This window comes from Chenopodium album, chromosome 21 (assembly GCF_948465745.1).
Source record: "Chenopodium album chromosome 21, dcCheAlbu1.1, whole genome shotgun sequence".
NCBI classification, from domain to species: domain Eukaryota; kingdom Viridiplantae; phylum Streptophyta; class Magnoliopsida; order Caryophyllales; family Amaranthaceae; genus Chenopodium; species Chenopodium album.
The window spans coordinates 34,448,825-34,462,869 of record NC_137854.1 but is presented as its reverse complement, the minus strand read 5'-3'; the positions used below and the strand labels follow the sequence as shown (position 1 = coordinate 34,462,869).

The window sequence follows — 14,045 nt, the reverse complement described above, 5'->3', positions numbered from 1 at the left end:
ATGTCAATAAGTAAACAAAATGGAATTTGGCAAATTGGTTAAGAGCTACATTACTTCAACTATCAATTGAAAACTAAGGTCGGGTGATCAAGCACTTGTGTTAGTTGTGTAACTGCAGTTTTTAATTTTTATTTTTTTTTTCTTCCATTTTTTATGTTAAAAATCTAAATTCTGTCAATTCATATACTTCAACTCTATCAAAACGGAGTAATGTAAGAGTTCTATTTTTTTTTTTAATATGTTAAAAAAACTAAATTCTATCAATTCATACACTTATAACTTATATTCTATCAATACGGAGTAATGTAGTATAGTTTTATGGATTGGAGTTCATGTTAATAATAAAGTTACCTTGAAAAAAAAAATGGTATACTATAACTTAAGTTAATAAAACGAGTACAGGTTTCCATATTTTAGCATGTTAAAAAGATCAAATAGCATAATTTGATAACAAAATTTGCGTGGTTTTTACGTTTAGAGGGCCTATAATTATTAATAGCACAGGGCCCCTAAATTGTTTAAGACGGTCCTGTCTTTCCTCCCTTATTTTCCTTCTTCTAATTTTTTAATACCAAAAGTTCTTTCTCTCTCCTCATGACCATGTCATTGGTTATCCAATGACCTCCAATAAGTTTTAGAAAAGATCATGTTCATTTATATATCCCTATATTAAATTGTAGGTTAATATAAAATATATAATATAATGATTTTATATTAACCTACAATTTATCACGAGTGGGGGTAAGTTGTATTTGGAAGGTGGGGATTAGGCGGGTCTGAGGTGGGGTGGGTATTAGGTGAAGGTGGATATCCAAGTGGGAGGTGGGCGAGGACGGGGATGGAGATGAATTTTAAACCTGTCGCAGGGATGGGGTGAGGTGGGGATGAGGATGAGAATTTTAGACAGGGAAGGTGATGGGGATGAGGATGAGAAAGCCATCATCCACCCCGCCCCATTGACATCCCTAATTATAACATCGAAATAATTTCTATTAAAATTTTAGTTTCCTTTTCTAAATTTAGTAAGATGAAAGTCATTCATTTATTCATCAAGGTCACAAAATTAACAAAGAGGGTTTAAGCAAGTTGCTCATTTCAACCCCATATCAAACCTAAAACCCTCAACTTATCATCATCATCAATCACTCAAACACTGAATGAAATTCATTCTTCATTCAAAACCCTAAATTAAAACCCCAGAAAAATGCAACAAGTTTGCAAATTCTACAGACAACCTTCAATACTATCTCCCTTATTTCTCTCTCCTCCACCGCCATTTTTGTCCTCCATTAAGCTTGTTTCTTTGAGACCTCTTTATCACAAGCATACCACCATCACCATTAAAGCTTTCGCAACTGCAACTTCTGAAGCTGTTAACAATGGCAGCAGCAACAGTAGCAGTGATGAAACCTTCTTTGCTAACGACGCCGTTTCGTGGGCTTCTCTTGGTGTATCTGAAAAGCTCTCTCATTCTCTCTCTAATGCTGGCTTTTCTAAACCCTCTTTAATTCAGGTTTTTCTGCTTTTCACTGTTATTTAACTTTAATTTGCGTTTTTGATATTTCGGAAAGTTTGTAGATTGTTAATTTTATATGTTATGGATGTGTATTTCAAGAATTTTTTTCTATTGGTGATGGATTTTATGTTACTCGGGCTATTCGTTTTATCCGAAAAGTACTCGTGTTGGATCCTCGACACTCTAAAATGGGGTACGGACACTTGTACACCTCATTTAAACCAAGAACATGGAAATTTTTCATTAAAAGTTATAATCTTACTCCAGGGGAGGGAATCATATAATCATGCTTCTCTCTTATTAGCATGCTTGAATCTTTGTTTATATATTTTAATTTTAGTTGGATTAAGTGTGGATGTAGATATGCAGAATGTATATGTTTGATTTTTGAGTAATGGACCTTATATATATGCATAGTGAATTAACTGATTTTTTTTTTGTAGTATTTTCTTCAATCAATGCATTTTCGAGTTATGTTTTTCAAGTGATGGAATTTTCAACATACTTTTAGTAAGACGCTAAGAACTGAATCACGAGTAAATGCCCCATAAAGTTTAGGAATGAAGAATGATTGTTGACCACCACTTATTGGTCATGAGATAGGGCGAGGCTCAAAGCTTTTGTGAGCTGTAGCCCCTATATTAATCTTAGTTCTTGCAAACTTTATTTAACTAGTAGATCATGTGTTTTTTTAATGCAATATTCGATGATTATGTTACCGGCTTAAAAAAAATTTCTTTCAATTTTTGCCACTTTATTCAGACACTGCATCATAGAGTATGGGTTCTTTTAAATTTATTGTCCTCACTGATGGGCGAAAATCAAGCTTTGCATTATAATGGACTAAAAAGGATGTCTCTGTGGCTATCCTGCCCTATTTGTTTTGAAGTCGCAAATCGCAATCTAGTCCAATTATAGGTTTTGCAACGAATTGTGATTGTTGGGGGTATTACACTTGACAACCTATTACCTATATGGCTATATGCTATTAGTTGGAGCCTTGTGATTGTGTAATTGTAGTTTACACTAAGATACACATGACAAATAAAGTCACTTTAGGTTAAACTAGTGTTTCTCTTTAATTAGCATCTATGTTACTTGGACTCGGATACCCATGTCCGACACGGATACGTGTCCAAGTGTCCGACCCTGCTATTTTGTGAAAATTTGTTATGACTTTGGACTAAAATGAAGTGTCAACTGTCTTACCCATGTCCTAGTGTCAAGGGTCCAACACGGGTACGTTAGGTGAAATGAAGAGTCGGTAAAATCTAGATCTTTAGATTGGGTTTAATACATTCATTTTGAATGATAAATCCTGTAGTATGAATTTGGGATGTAGCAAAGTTCCTCTCATTGAGTCATTGACAGGTATGTAATCCAAGTGTCATTCTTATATAAGATAGAGATACATTCAGGGGTAGAGAGTATTATGTGAGTCAAGAGAAACATAGAAAGTTCGTCTTCAGTTGTCAAACCTAGCCAAATACTATATGATGTATTCTATGTTAACTGGAATTTATCTTGTTTATTCAGGCTGCTTGCATACCATCCATACTATCAGGAAAGGACACAGTTGTTGCTGCGGAGACAGGAAGTGGTAAAACACATGGTTATCTTGTCCCACTGGCTGAGAAGCTTCTTCATGCACGCAGTGACCCTGGGCTAGGAGCTCCTGTTCTTGGGAAAAATCATCTCTCTCAGCTTTCTCTGGTTCTCTGCCCTAATGTTATGCTTTGTGAGCAAGTGGTTCGCATGGCTAACTCTCTCTGTGGTGACAATGGTGAACCCCTCCTTAGAGCAGCTGCAGTATGTGGGAAGCAGGTAATACTCTTGTATAGTTGTGTGTGGTTTTCTTCAGTATTTTGGCTGTCTGATGATTTTGAAAAATGTATATGTTGCTAGAATCTCAATAAATTGAGATCCCTTTGGTGATTTTAGGCTCACACTGCCGTGGTTATCTTTATGTGAGAAAATGGGGTGCTATATTAAGCAGCAAGGTTTCCTGGTTTGTGGAAAAGGTTATAATGGGATTACGCTCACATGTGAGAATTTCTCTTGTAGGGATGGCCTCATAAGAAACCTGACATTATTGTCTCTACACCTGTTGCTCTTTTGAATTATCTCTATGATGTTGATCGAGAAAGAAATCGTCAATTTAACTTTGTGCGTGGGGTGAAACATGTGGTAAGTTTATTGGTAGCTTTACTCTATCCTATCTAAAGTCTACAAAATCACTAAATATATCATATTTACTTTTGTTGCACTATATGACAGGTGTTTGATGAAGCTGATCTGTTACTTTGTGGTAGCTTCCAAAATCAAGTTGTTCGTCTCATAAACATGCTTCGTTTTGATGAGAAGCTGTTGTCGCGATCAAAGAAAAGTGCATCTGAGGAAACAAAGGAATTAAATTCTGACCTCCAGTTATCATTTGATTGTGAAGATGAAGATGATGAGGACATTGATATTTCCATGGAAGAAGAAATTGTTGAGGATGGTACAACATCGGTAGATTTGGTAGAAGAGGTACCTGTCTCTGGTGTGAGAAAGGGCTGGAGAAGAAGTCGTGAATATTATGAACGTAGTAAGCAGTATATCTTTGTCGCGGCAACTCTTCCAGTAAATGGAAAGCAAACAGCAGGTGGAATCTTGAAAAGGATGTTTCCAGGTGCTAGCTGGGTCAGTGGAAATTATCTGCATTACCACAACCCCAGGTAACACCTGTACAATTGACTCTTTTGTCTGTTTCCATCTTATTTTTCCTTATTAATTTCCTTTTTCTGCTTGTTAGTTAAACTTCTTCCTATTTGACTGGTTCAATTATGTCCTGTACTTAATTCTATAATGTGATCATTTGTCATTATTTAAGAGTGCCTAGTGTAGACTATATGTTTTCTTTATGACTCATTGTTAAAGTTTATCATACGATTGCTTTTCGGTGCTTCAGGTTAGAGCAGAAGTGGGTAGAAGTTTCTATCGATACTCAAGTTGACGCTCTTATAAATGCAGTGAATAAAGGTGTCAACTACAATTCGCATGCTTCTGATTCTGCTATAAATAGGACAATGGTGTTTGCAAATACTGTTGAGGCAGTAGAATCAGTCGCTAAGATTTTGCAGACTGCTGGGATCCAATGTTTCTGCTACCATAGGAACAGCTCCCTTGAAGAGTCTACAAAGAATTTAGTTGAATTCAGAGAAAGGGGTGGTGTGCTAGTGTGTACGGATGCCGCAGCTCGTGGTCTTGACATTCCCAAGATATCACACGTAATACAGGTATTTGGCTGTTTAGTAAGGGAAAATCTGTGATTGTTGTCCTTAATCTTTTTATACATGTGTGTGTATATATATATATATATATATTGATTTTTCCTCTTAACTTTCTATCACTTCATGCTGCTATTGCTATCACTTAGCTTTTATCAAATCTAGATAAATTATTATCATACTTTAATGATTTTAGACTTACTGTATAGAAGTGTGCATCTCTGATTTTTTGTTCTGAAAACCCATGTAAAATAAGTAGCAATATAAGATTACGAGATATCTCTGTGTTCTTCCTCTCCAAATCAGCCCAGAAAATTACCTGTTTAACTAGTCTAGTACCTTTGTATTTGTGGTTTGCTTTGTAGAAGTAATTCGTACTAGTATTTGATAAAGGTGGAAATTTTTTTGTTTTCCGTTTTTATAATACGTTAATGCTGTTTTGTTAATGCTGTTTCTTTCAAGTTATTGATATTTGTGGAATTGTAGCTAAGATTGAATTGATCTGGAGGTTTCCTTTTCAAAGTTTTATAGTTGTGGAAAGTGATAGATTGATAAGTTAAAATTGAGGTTCCTGGTGTAGAATTTCTAACTTTGGTGCTCAGTTCAAAATCTATTAAAGTTAATGATCTGATATAGCATGGATTCATTGAGGTAATGCTCTTGAAATCAGATTATGTTTTGCCTAGACCTCAATTTAGATAGTCTTGTGATAATCACATTTCCATACCAGCTCCAATAAGCATATTTTGAGTTGGTATGGAAATGTGATTCCCGTTAGCTGAATAAGAACATTTGCTTGAATCTCCAAACATAAGGGACTAAAGGTACGCATCCATTTGACTTCCATCAAAGTCTGCATTTGGGTCCTTCATAAACAAATGTATTAGCAAATTTTGTGCCCTTTAACTAAATGGTTAGAAACACCAGTTCATACTTCATACAGGACAATCCTGCATCAAATAGTCTTTATTAAACCTTTCAAAACTATGCTATTCAAATTTTTTGTTCCATTATGAGGTATGAGTGTATGGCCCTTGGACAATATAACAGATACCATAGTGACTGAAAACGTCAAACTTCCTCTTTAAGACCCATGTCTGATTCCACTTAGATCCATATACTATCCCATTGTATGAGGTATGACCTTTAGACAATATAACTTGGATACTTCAGTGACTGAGAACGTCGAAAATCCTCTGTGAGACCCCTGTCTGATTCCACTCAGATCCATGTTCTATCCATCAAATCCTTACAATTCATATTAGGAAACTATCTTTGCAAAAAAAAAAAATATTCCAGCTTACCTATAAGTTCTGATGGTTTTTCCTCTTCAATTCTTGGGTTGCCTTTCAAAAGCTGTCCAGTGCTGGTAACTTAGTATGCCAATGTAATGCAGATATATTCTTTTGAAGTGCCTTCTCCTTTCTCTCTCTCTTTCTATCAAAATTAATTTGTATTTTTGTTCCAGGCGGAATTCGCTTCTTCTGCTGTGGATTTCTTGCATAGAGTCGGTCGTACAGCCAGAGCAGGTCAACATGGTCTTGTGACAAGCTTATATAGTGAACAGAATTGTGATCTTGTTGATGCAGTCCGAGAAGCAGAAGAACTTGGAAAGCCAGTGGTATTCTTCAAACCATATATATTATGCTAATATAACAAACCCCTCTTGTGACCTTTAAAAGAAGGGGAAAAAAAAGAGGAGGTTTTCCATGTGATGTTGCAAAAAAATATAAGCCTGGCTGTGTGGAGTGTATCCATTACAATATTACATCAACATGACCTAGCAGACCTTGATGGCTTAATTTTCTAGTCAGATTTAGCAATTGTGGCCATTTGGGGTGGCAAACCTAGACCTTTGGGCTGAGGTGGGCTTGAATATAGATATCTATTTCAGGCCTCGATTCTCTACTAAATTTATAATGAGATGAAGGCCTAGTGGGACCTATCCTTACCACCAAGGCCACTGCCTTCAACACCACCCCTCACCCCCCCCCCCCCCCCCCCCACCCCACCCCCCAACACACACACAAAAAGAAGTGTTTTCTGGGAGGCATCTGCTAATCTGATATCAGTGTTGCCTTTTGTGTAGGAGGTTAGGGATCAGGTCTTGTGGCTCCCTTATTTCACTCTATACGGCATTTTGGGGAAAGGGTTCCTGTTTGCTTGGGTGTGGGAATAGTGGGTAGTGGGTGTTATTATTCCTATGCTAGCCCCATGCATAATTCCTAAAAGTTTAAGGTTTCTTTCAGTCTTTCAGATACATCTGTAACTGTTTTTTTTTTTAAAAAAAATTTTCCTTACTATTTCAGGAGACGGCATTTAGCAGGAAAAGAGGCTTTCGGAATAAGCTTAAGAAGAGAGGTGAGGTTTTCTTGCCTTGAGGCAGAGAGTTTGATTTTATTAACAAACCACTGCTGCCCAGTTATTATCATAATCATGCTTAGGATAGGGTATTGAAAAAGGAAATTAAGGTCTACCATATTTAGATTTGTCGATATTGTCGTAAACTGGTATGTATCCAGGTATCAGAGTCTCTCATTTTCTGAAAATTTTGTATGTTTATGGACCAAAACAAAATTTCTACACATGTTGTATCCATACTGAGTGAACTTGTGGTAAACAATCAGTATGGATACTCGATCTGTTGAAATTGGAAATAGATTGCATATTTGAGTGTAGTAAGCCAAATTGGATAGGCTATACCCATAATCACTTGGCAACAACATTACAATTTATCACTTATCAATGCTGTCATATTACGCTTTAGCTTCTTATTCTATCAGTTAAGCTGAAACTTCTATGTTTACATTGGAAGCAGGCCGGAACAAGGCTAGGGATGCATCCCCTGTTGCTGAGGTCCTGTAACATGATATCAAATTTTGGCGTAATAGAGAGGTGAAATTATTTTACCCGACCTTTTGATGTAACTTGTTCAATTCTCACTTTGTACATAATTTCTTTTCTGATAATATCAATGAAAAAGATAATTATACGATTGGGATCTCCTCTTTTTCTTTTTTTTTTTTTTTTTTTTTTTTTTTTCCTTTTCTTCTTTTGATAGTGAAAGGAAGATTTTGTTAATAACATCTTAATAGGCCCGACAACAAAGCATAAAACAGCTTTAAAAAACTTGATGAACAACTCTAACAACACTACAAGAGTAGAATTGATCGCAACCCAAGATTGGCCTATTCATAAAGATAGTACCTTTTAACTTGGAAGTTAGGGGTTTCCACCATTTTTAGAGGCATTTTGGGGATGGAAATTCCTTACCGTTCACCCACTCCCAACGAGCCTAGGCATGCTAGCCTAGATCAGGTTGACCCATGTGGGGTTTTCGTCTAGTATGGCAGTTTTGCTCCCCCCGCCCTCCCCAGAAAATAAAATGAAAAAAAAAAACACTGCAGGCAGACATCAGTGCTAAACATTATCACTGCATTGTTTTACTTGTAGTTAACTATATTATCCCCAGAATTTTACCTATACCAACGAAAGAGGTTCCAATTTCCAAACTTCCAGAGACCGTAAATTTATTTATGTATATGGTGTATGCACTGTATCTGGGAATACTCAGAATGGTACTACCATCCCGATGCATGCCAGGTGCGTGATGTGAAATTTAGACATCACGTCAGGGTGATGTCTATTGGTCGCCATAAATTCACAATTATATTTTGCAAAATTAAGTTCAATCACATGACTTCAAAACTTATGATAAATGAAACTAGATAATTCCCAAGCCATATGCTCTGTTTCATAAATTACATTAATGATTGAAATATAGAAACTTCTAGAGAAATATAACACAATACAGTAGTTCACTATAATAATAAATAAATAAATATAATGAATTTCCTAAGCTAAGTAATGTTTTTCTGGAAAAAAAGAAAAAAAGAGGAGGTTTGGAGGGAAAATTCCCCCCAAAAAGACTCTGCTTTGCCTTTAGTATAGAGTAATAGATTGTGCAAGTTCAAAAAAAAAAACCTCTTCTATCATACATCAATAGTTAATGCAAATGTAATAGCCAATTGCCCCATTTCCTAAAAATGGACATAATTCACAATGATTACATTAAACACCTTTTATAATAGATGTCTCTACATTTTCTCACCACATATGATTGGGGGTCTATAAGGAAACACGACAGATTTTCCTGTTGTTTCGTATGTGGGTATGTGACTATTAACTACGGAGTATTATTTGCAGACGGAAGGAGTTTATTAAATGTTTTCTTTTTCTCTTTTGTCTACCTTTATCATAGAAAGTTATGGAAGATACACCTTCATATTGATATATGGTGAAAATGGAGGGTAATTAAGGGTTGTTCTGTTCATAACTTGGACATGAATGTGTTATTTTTGCTAACTGTAAAGACCATTTTTCAGGGGAATTGGACAAAGCCAGATATTTTCATCTAAACAAAATACTTCCTTCGTTAACTATTATTTGCAACATATACTATAAATGAATGCTAACTATTATGTGCAACAAATGTTTTCTTTCCATTTTAAGTTATCATTTTACTCTAACTCTCTCCTCATCACATGCACCCAACTTTTTCTCTCTCCATTTTACACTCACAAACAAATTTTGCCTAGGAGTCCGCAAGCACCCCCTTTGTTGCAAATAATAGTTAACGGAGGAAGTAGCAAAAAAAGCGCCATTTTTGTAAAAGCCAAACGTTCATAACAAGGGAATCAATGCTCCATTATTTCCTACAAAGTTCATAGACAAAAGGATCACAAGGGAGCGACCCACAGATCAATAAGGGTCCCGGGTTAGACAATGATCACACTATAACAACCCAGCTTGATTATTTCAAATTCAAATCTGGCATGATGAACTTTCACATCATCATTTGGTTGGTACTTGGCCGCTGCAACATTGGCCAGTGCCATTCTAAAGGCGTTTGCTAGTTTTCGGATGGACATGTTTGCGGTGTTTTGTTCGTATATAGTCTATATACGTTCTTGTGCAGGTCTATAGCAACTTCAATAGTCCATTTGTTTTGCTATATTAGCTATGCAGTTCATTTGCTTCGCTTGGTATATCTTTTTTAATTTATTTATTTTTAGATAGTATAATCAATCTATTAATAAAAAGTCATATGACATCTACAAAGGATTATAAATTACGATTGTCGAGTAGATTTTGATCTGTATAACATCTCCTGCTTACATTGTTGGAATATCTAGTGAAACTGTGAAAGCATAAGCAAGCATCCTCCGTTAATAGTGTTTTCAGCCCCTTTTAAAATGATATTAGGCCTTGACAATAGATTTCACTTCGAAATTCATCATGCATCTCGGAGTAGGTAAAGTGGTGATGGGTAAATTACTATGCTACTACTTAGCGGTTAGTAATTACCTCCCGATTAGAGAATGTAGCTAATTTTCGATTACCAACGGCAAAAGCAGTAGGTGATTTTAAATTACATACCACTAATACAGTAGCCTATTTATATCTTTTTTTAATACAAAAATTTTCATGGTCTCTTTCGCCTACCTTTTTTCATTGCACATAGAAGATGATGCGCCGTTTATACGGACAATATGGTAAAATTGATGGCATATACCGCATATCCAAAGGGATGGTATTAAAGGGTTGTCCTGACCATAACTTAGGGCCTGTTATCTTCAGATTATTTTCAGTTCAGTTTAATTCCAATAAGTTCAGTTCAGTTCTTAATTTCCTTCTCTCATAAAATATTCAGTTCAGCTCAACTCAGTTCAGTTCAGCTCAGTTCAGTTCAATCAATCAGATTAGACCCTTGGCCAACAATGCTCTACTTTTCTAGCTGTAAAGACCTTGCAAAGTTATCAGATTTGTAAAGAGAGAAAAAACGTTTGTACGGAGGTTACATTATTTCATGCAAATTTTGTAGACATAAGGGTGACAAGCGGGAGACCCACGGATCGACCAAGGGGGCCGGGTTAGAATATGGTCACACTAGAACTACCCAGATTGATCACAGTATCTATTTCAAATCTTTAAGCTGATGAACTATTACAATGTCACTTGGTTGATAGCTGGTGCAACGTTGACAATCAAGCAACACCATTGGCGTCTGCGAGTATTTGGATGCTAGTATTTTTTGTTCATATGTATGTAATGTAGGTTCTTGTGCAGTTTATACTTCATAGCAACTTCAATGGCTAGCAGTTGAAACTGATGTCGCTGTAACAATATCTAATAGTAAATTATGGCCCATCATAACAGCCATTAGAAAAATTGTTAGTCACTTAGAGGGTGTGTAATCATCTAATTTTGAATTTGTTAAGATTTTATTAAAACTTATTCTCAATTATATTCAATAAGTACCTTATTCTCTATCTCTCTTTTCTAGAGCAAAATAAAGTACTCACATGTCACATTCCTAGTTTCCGTTTTCATTTTTCTTGATTTGCGTAGATACTGTCACTTTATATAACTCTGAAAAATGGAGAGAGTATATATCATTGAATATTATTGATTCAAAATAAAGAAAACTAGAGAGAGAAAGGAAGGTATACTTCGTAATAAGTTTAATATTGTTTGCCCGATTACAAGCTATCCACATACAGTATGGGATTCCATCACAACTTATCACTCACTACATTATTGGTAACATGGAGGCTTTATTTCACACTAAAATCATAAAATACAGCAATTAATCTCCAAAAACTAACTCAAAAGACAAAGACCTAGTCTAAGCTAAGCTAATTAAGCTACCATTTGGTTTTATTGTACTAAAATTACTACATTTCAAATGTTCAACAAAATCTTCAACATGATTATCTGAGCTTCCACCATCACTAACTGCTTTCTTAGACAACTCCTTCCATTTCAAAGCATTCTCTCTTATTTCTTCACTCCTTTTTCCTTCCATTACTTCCTTCAAACATTCACTAAGATATTCCTTCCTTACCACTCCCTTCTCATCTTCCTTTGCCCATACTCCCACCCCCCATACCTCCTCAATAAACTTCGCGTCAGGCAATTGATCACTCCATTGAGGGACTCCCACCATCGGGACCCCAAGGCTAAGCCCCTCCAGTGTCGAGTTCCATCCACAATGTGTCACAAAGCACGCAGTTGCTTCATGTGCCAATACCTCGAGTTGGTTGCACCATGTAACAATCATTCCTTTTTGTGTCATTTCAACTTCCTCTAGGAATTTTTTGGGGAGTTTACTAGCTTGGGAATCCCTAACTACCCAAAGGAAGTAATAGTTGCTTTGTTTTAAGGCCCATGCAATTTCCTCCGTTTGTTCTTGTGTTAGTGAAACCATGCTACCAAATGAGACGTAAATTACTGATTTTTTTGGCTTATTTTGTAGCCATTCTTTGCACTTCTCGCTTAAGGGTTTCCACAAACTCGCTCCGTATCCAATGTCTCCTTCTATTCTTCCATCTAAGTAGGATGACGGAACCATCGGCCCAATCAACTTCGCAGGCCATTTCTCAAATACACCTTCAATAACCTACACCATTAACATCTATGTTAGATATATGAGATATAAACAATTTATGGTAGAAAATAAATTAGTACGCGGCGTGTAATATTTTTCCTAATTAATGTTAGAGATATGAGTAACATAATTTCATATAACTTGTTAGAAATATCCAAAAATTAACTCAAAACACAGCAATTAATCTCCAAAAGGCAAAAAGGCAAAAACATTCTTTCATACAACTTGTTAGAAATATGAGTAACAATTTTTCATATTGATTATTGCAATAAATTATTTGCAATCAATTGTGTGAATATCAAATTTTAGTCAATATTTAATACTCCATGTAATTTATTGTGAAATTGAAAATTGTAGAGCTTTTTTTGGCCTCATGTTAAGAGGTTAAACACGATGATTAGTATATTCTCTAATTTAATGTCGGCAAAAGTATGACAAACCTAACAAGTTGGGCTAATAACTCGTTTTAACACGTACAATTATGATTTATACGTATCTTTTTTATTGCTGCACTAATAATAGTTGGGCCACGACTTTTAATTACTCGTACCTTTTTAATGCTGCACTAATAATGATTGGACCACGACTAATAGTCCCTTTTTATTGCTGCAATAATACTTTTTTTTTGAAGAATTTTTTTTTTTTTATTTTTTCCGTCAATAAAAAAACAAAAGTAGAAAGCAACCATTTTTGCTACAAAGTCAAACATTTTGTGTACCTTAAAAAAAAACTAAAAAAGAAGTCAAAAGTTTGCCAAATGTTTTACAATTACGAGTAGCAGGTCCCCTCAACAACACAAAAAATCTACTCGTATTTTATACGGGTACCAAAAATCTTATGTTAAGAATCTATAATTCCTAATGTATAATACTGTAATTTTTTTTTTTCCATATACTTATTTGCCACCTCATCGTTCATATTATCATATATGTACACATTAACACATCATATGTTATGTAGGATTGTGACATGTTTATTTTTGTCACAACTAGCTACCTTTAGCATTTTCGTACAATTTAAATGAAAATTGAATGTCTATACCCAAATTTAGGGGGATGGGTCTTTTTTAACGCTGATAAATAAAAAAAAAGTAAAAGGTAATACAAAAAGAAAAAAAAAATTAGATAAAAAATACCTCTAACTCCAAATCTTCGAAAGAGTTGCAAAATAGCCAATCAGCCAAGTCAATATTTGAGAATTGGCTCAACTTCATAGCCAAATAAGCCGGGTAACTTTCAGGCTTCCTTAGAAAAGTAGGCAAATCATTACCCTTAAACAAGGGCATTTTAGGCAAAGCACACCCGACCTCGACCGGCTTAAGAGGCAGCTCAATTAAGCCATTCCCCACACAACAAAAAATGGCGCAAACTGCAGCTGCGTTAGTAAAAAACGCGGCTCCAAGTAAGCCATAATCCTTAGCCACATCCAATGCCCACGGTAAAAACGCGTCGTACACCACACACGTCACAGGAAACGCCGTATTTTGATGGGTTTCAATAATACGAGCTAGAGAACTCGAACCATTTGATTTAAACGAGTTGAGGAAAACATCCTCTGACCCGACTTTAGGGGAGCCACCATCTTCAAACCCGTCTGATATCGCCTCCACGGCTACATCTCGGAGGGATGATATCGAGCCCATGGTTTGTTTGGTGGTGGCTAATGTGGCTTTGACTCCTTTAGAGGCTAAACGTTTAGCAAATTGAAGAAGTGGGTTAATGTGACCTTGGCTAGGGTATGGTACCACAACCACATGAGGCTTTGAGAAATTATTTTTATTACCTAGCTCAATCATATTTTTTTTTGGGTA

The 14,045-nt window shown here is 35.7% G+C and overlaps 2 protein-coding genes across 2 annotated transcripts; one reads left to right on the top strand and one right to left on the bottom strand.

Annotated features, from left to right (window-relative positions):
* Positions 1 to 1,061: 1,061 nt before the first annotated feature.
* LOC145601675 (DEAD-box ATP-dependent RNA helicase 22-like) lies at positions 1,062 to 7,790 on the top strand. The gene is made up of 8 exons (XM_081657730.1): positions 1,062 to 1,513; positions 3,053 to 3,340; positions 3,581 to 3,703; positions 3,794 to 4,233; positions 4,467 to 4,794; positions 6,254 to 6,406; positions 7,095 to 7,146; positions 7,604 to 7,790. The coding sequence occupies exons 1-8, from the start codon at positions 1,205 to 1,207 to the stop codon at positions 7,648 to 7,650; spliced, it is 1,740 nt and encodes a 579-aa protein (XP_081513856.1). The 5' UTR covers positions 1,062 to 1,204; the 3' UTR covers positions 7,651 to 7,790.
* A 3,609-nt stretch (positions 7,791 to 11,399) lies between these two features.
* LOC145602304 (UDP-glycosyltransferase 74B1-like) lies at positions 11,400 to 14,045 on the bottom strand. The gene is made up of 2 exons (XM_081658494.1): positions 13,371 to 14,045; positions 11,400 to 12,247 (listed from the first exon to the last, which is right to left on the bottom strand). Exons 1-2 carry the CDS (start codon positions 14,028 to 14,030, stop codon positions 11,474 to 11,476), a joined length of 1,434 nt encoding a protein of 477 aa, XP_081514620.1. The 5' UTR covers positions 14,031 to 14,045; the 3' UTR covers positions 11,400 to 11,473.

Bases quoted from the DNA above. Each gene is read 5' to 3' on its own strand.
- LOC145601675 (XM_081657730.1), top strand. From the start codon at position 1,205: ATGCAACAAGTTTGCAAATTCTACAGACAACCTTCAATACTATCTCCC. The intron at 3,341-3,580 runs GTAATACTCTTG...TTTCTCTTGTAG, and splicing joins CTGCAGTATGTGGGAAGCAG to GGATGGCCTCATAAGAAACC. The intron at 4,234-4,466 runs GTAACACCTGTA...TCGGTGCTTCAG, and splicing joins CTGCATTACCACAACCCCAG to GTTAGAGCAGAAGTGGGTAG.
- LOC145602304 (XM_081658494.1), bottom strand. From the start codon at position 14,030: ATGATTGAGCTAGGTAATAAAAATAATTTCTCAAAGCCTCATGTGGTT. The intron at 12,248-13,370 runs GTATTTTTTATC...TTAATGGTGTAG, and splicing joins TCGAAGATTTGGAGTTAGAG to GTTATTGAAGGTGTATTTGA.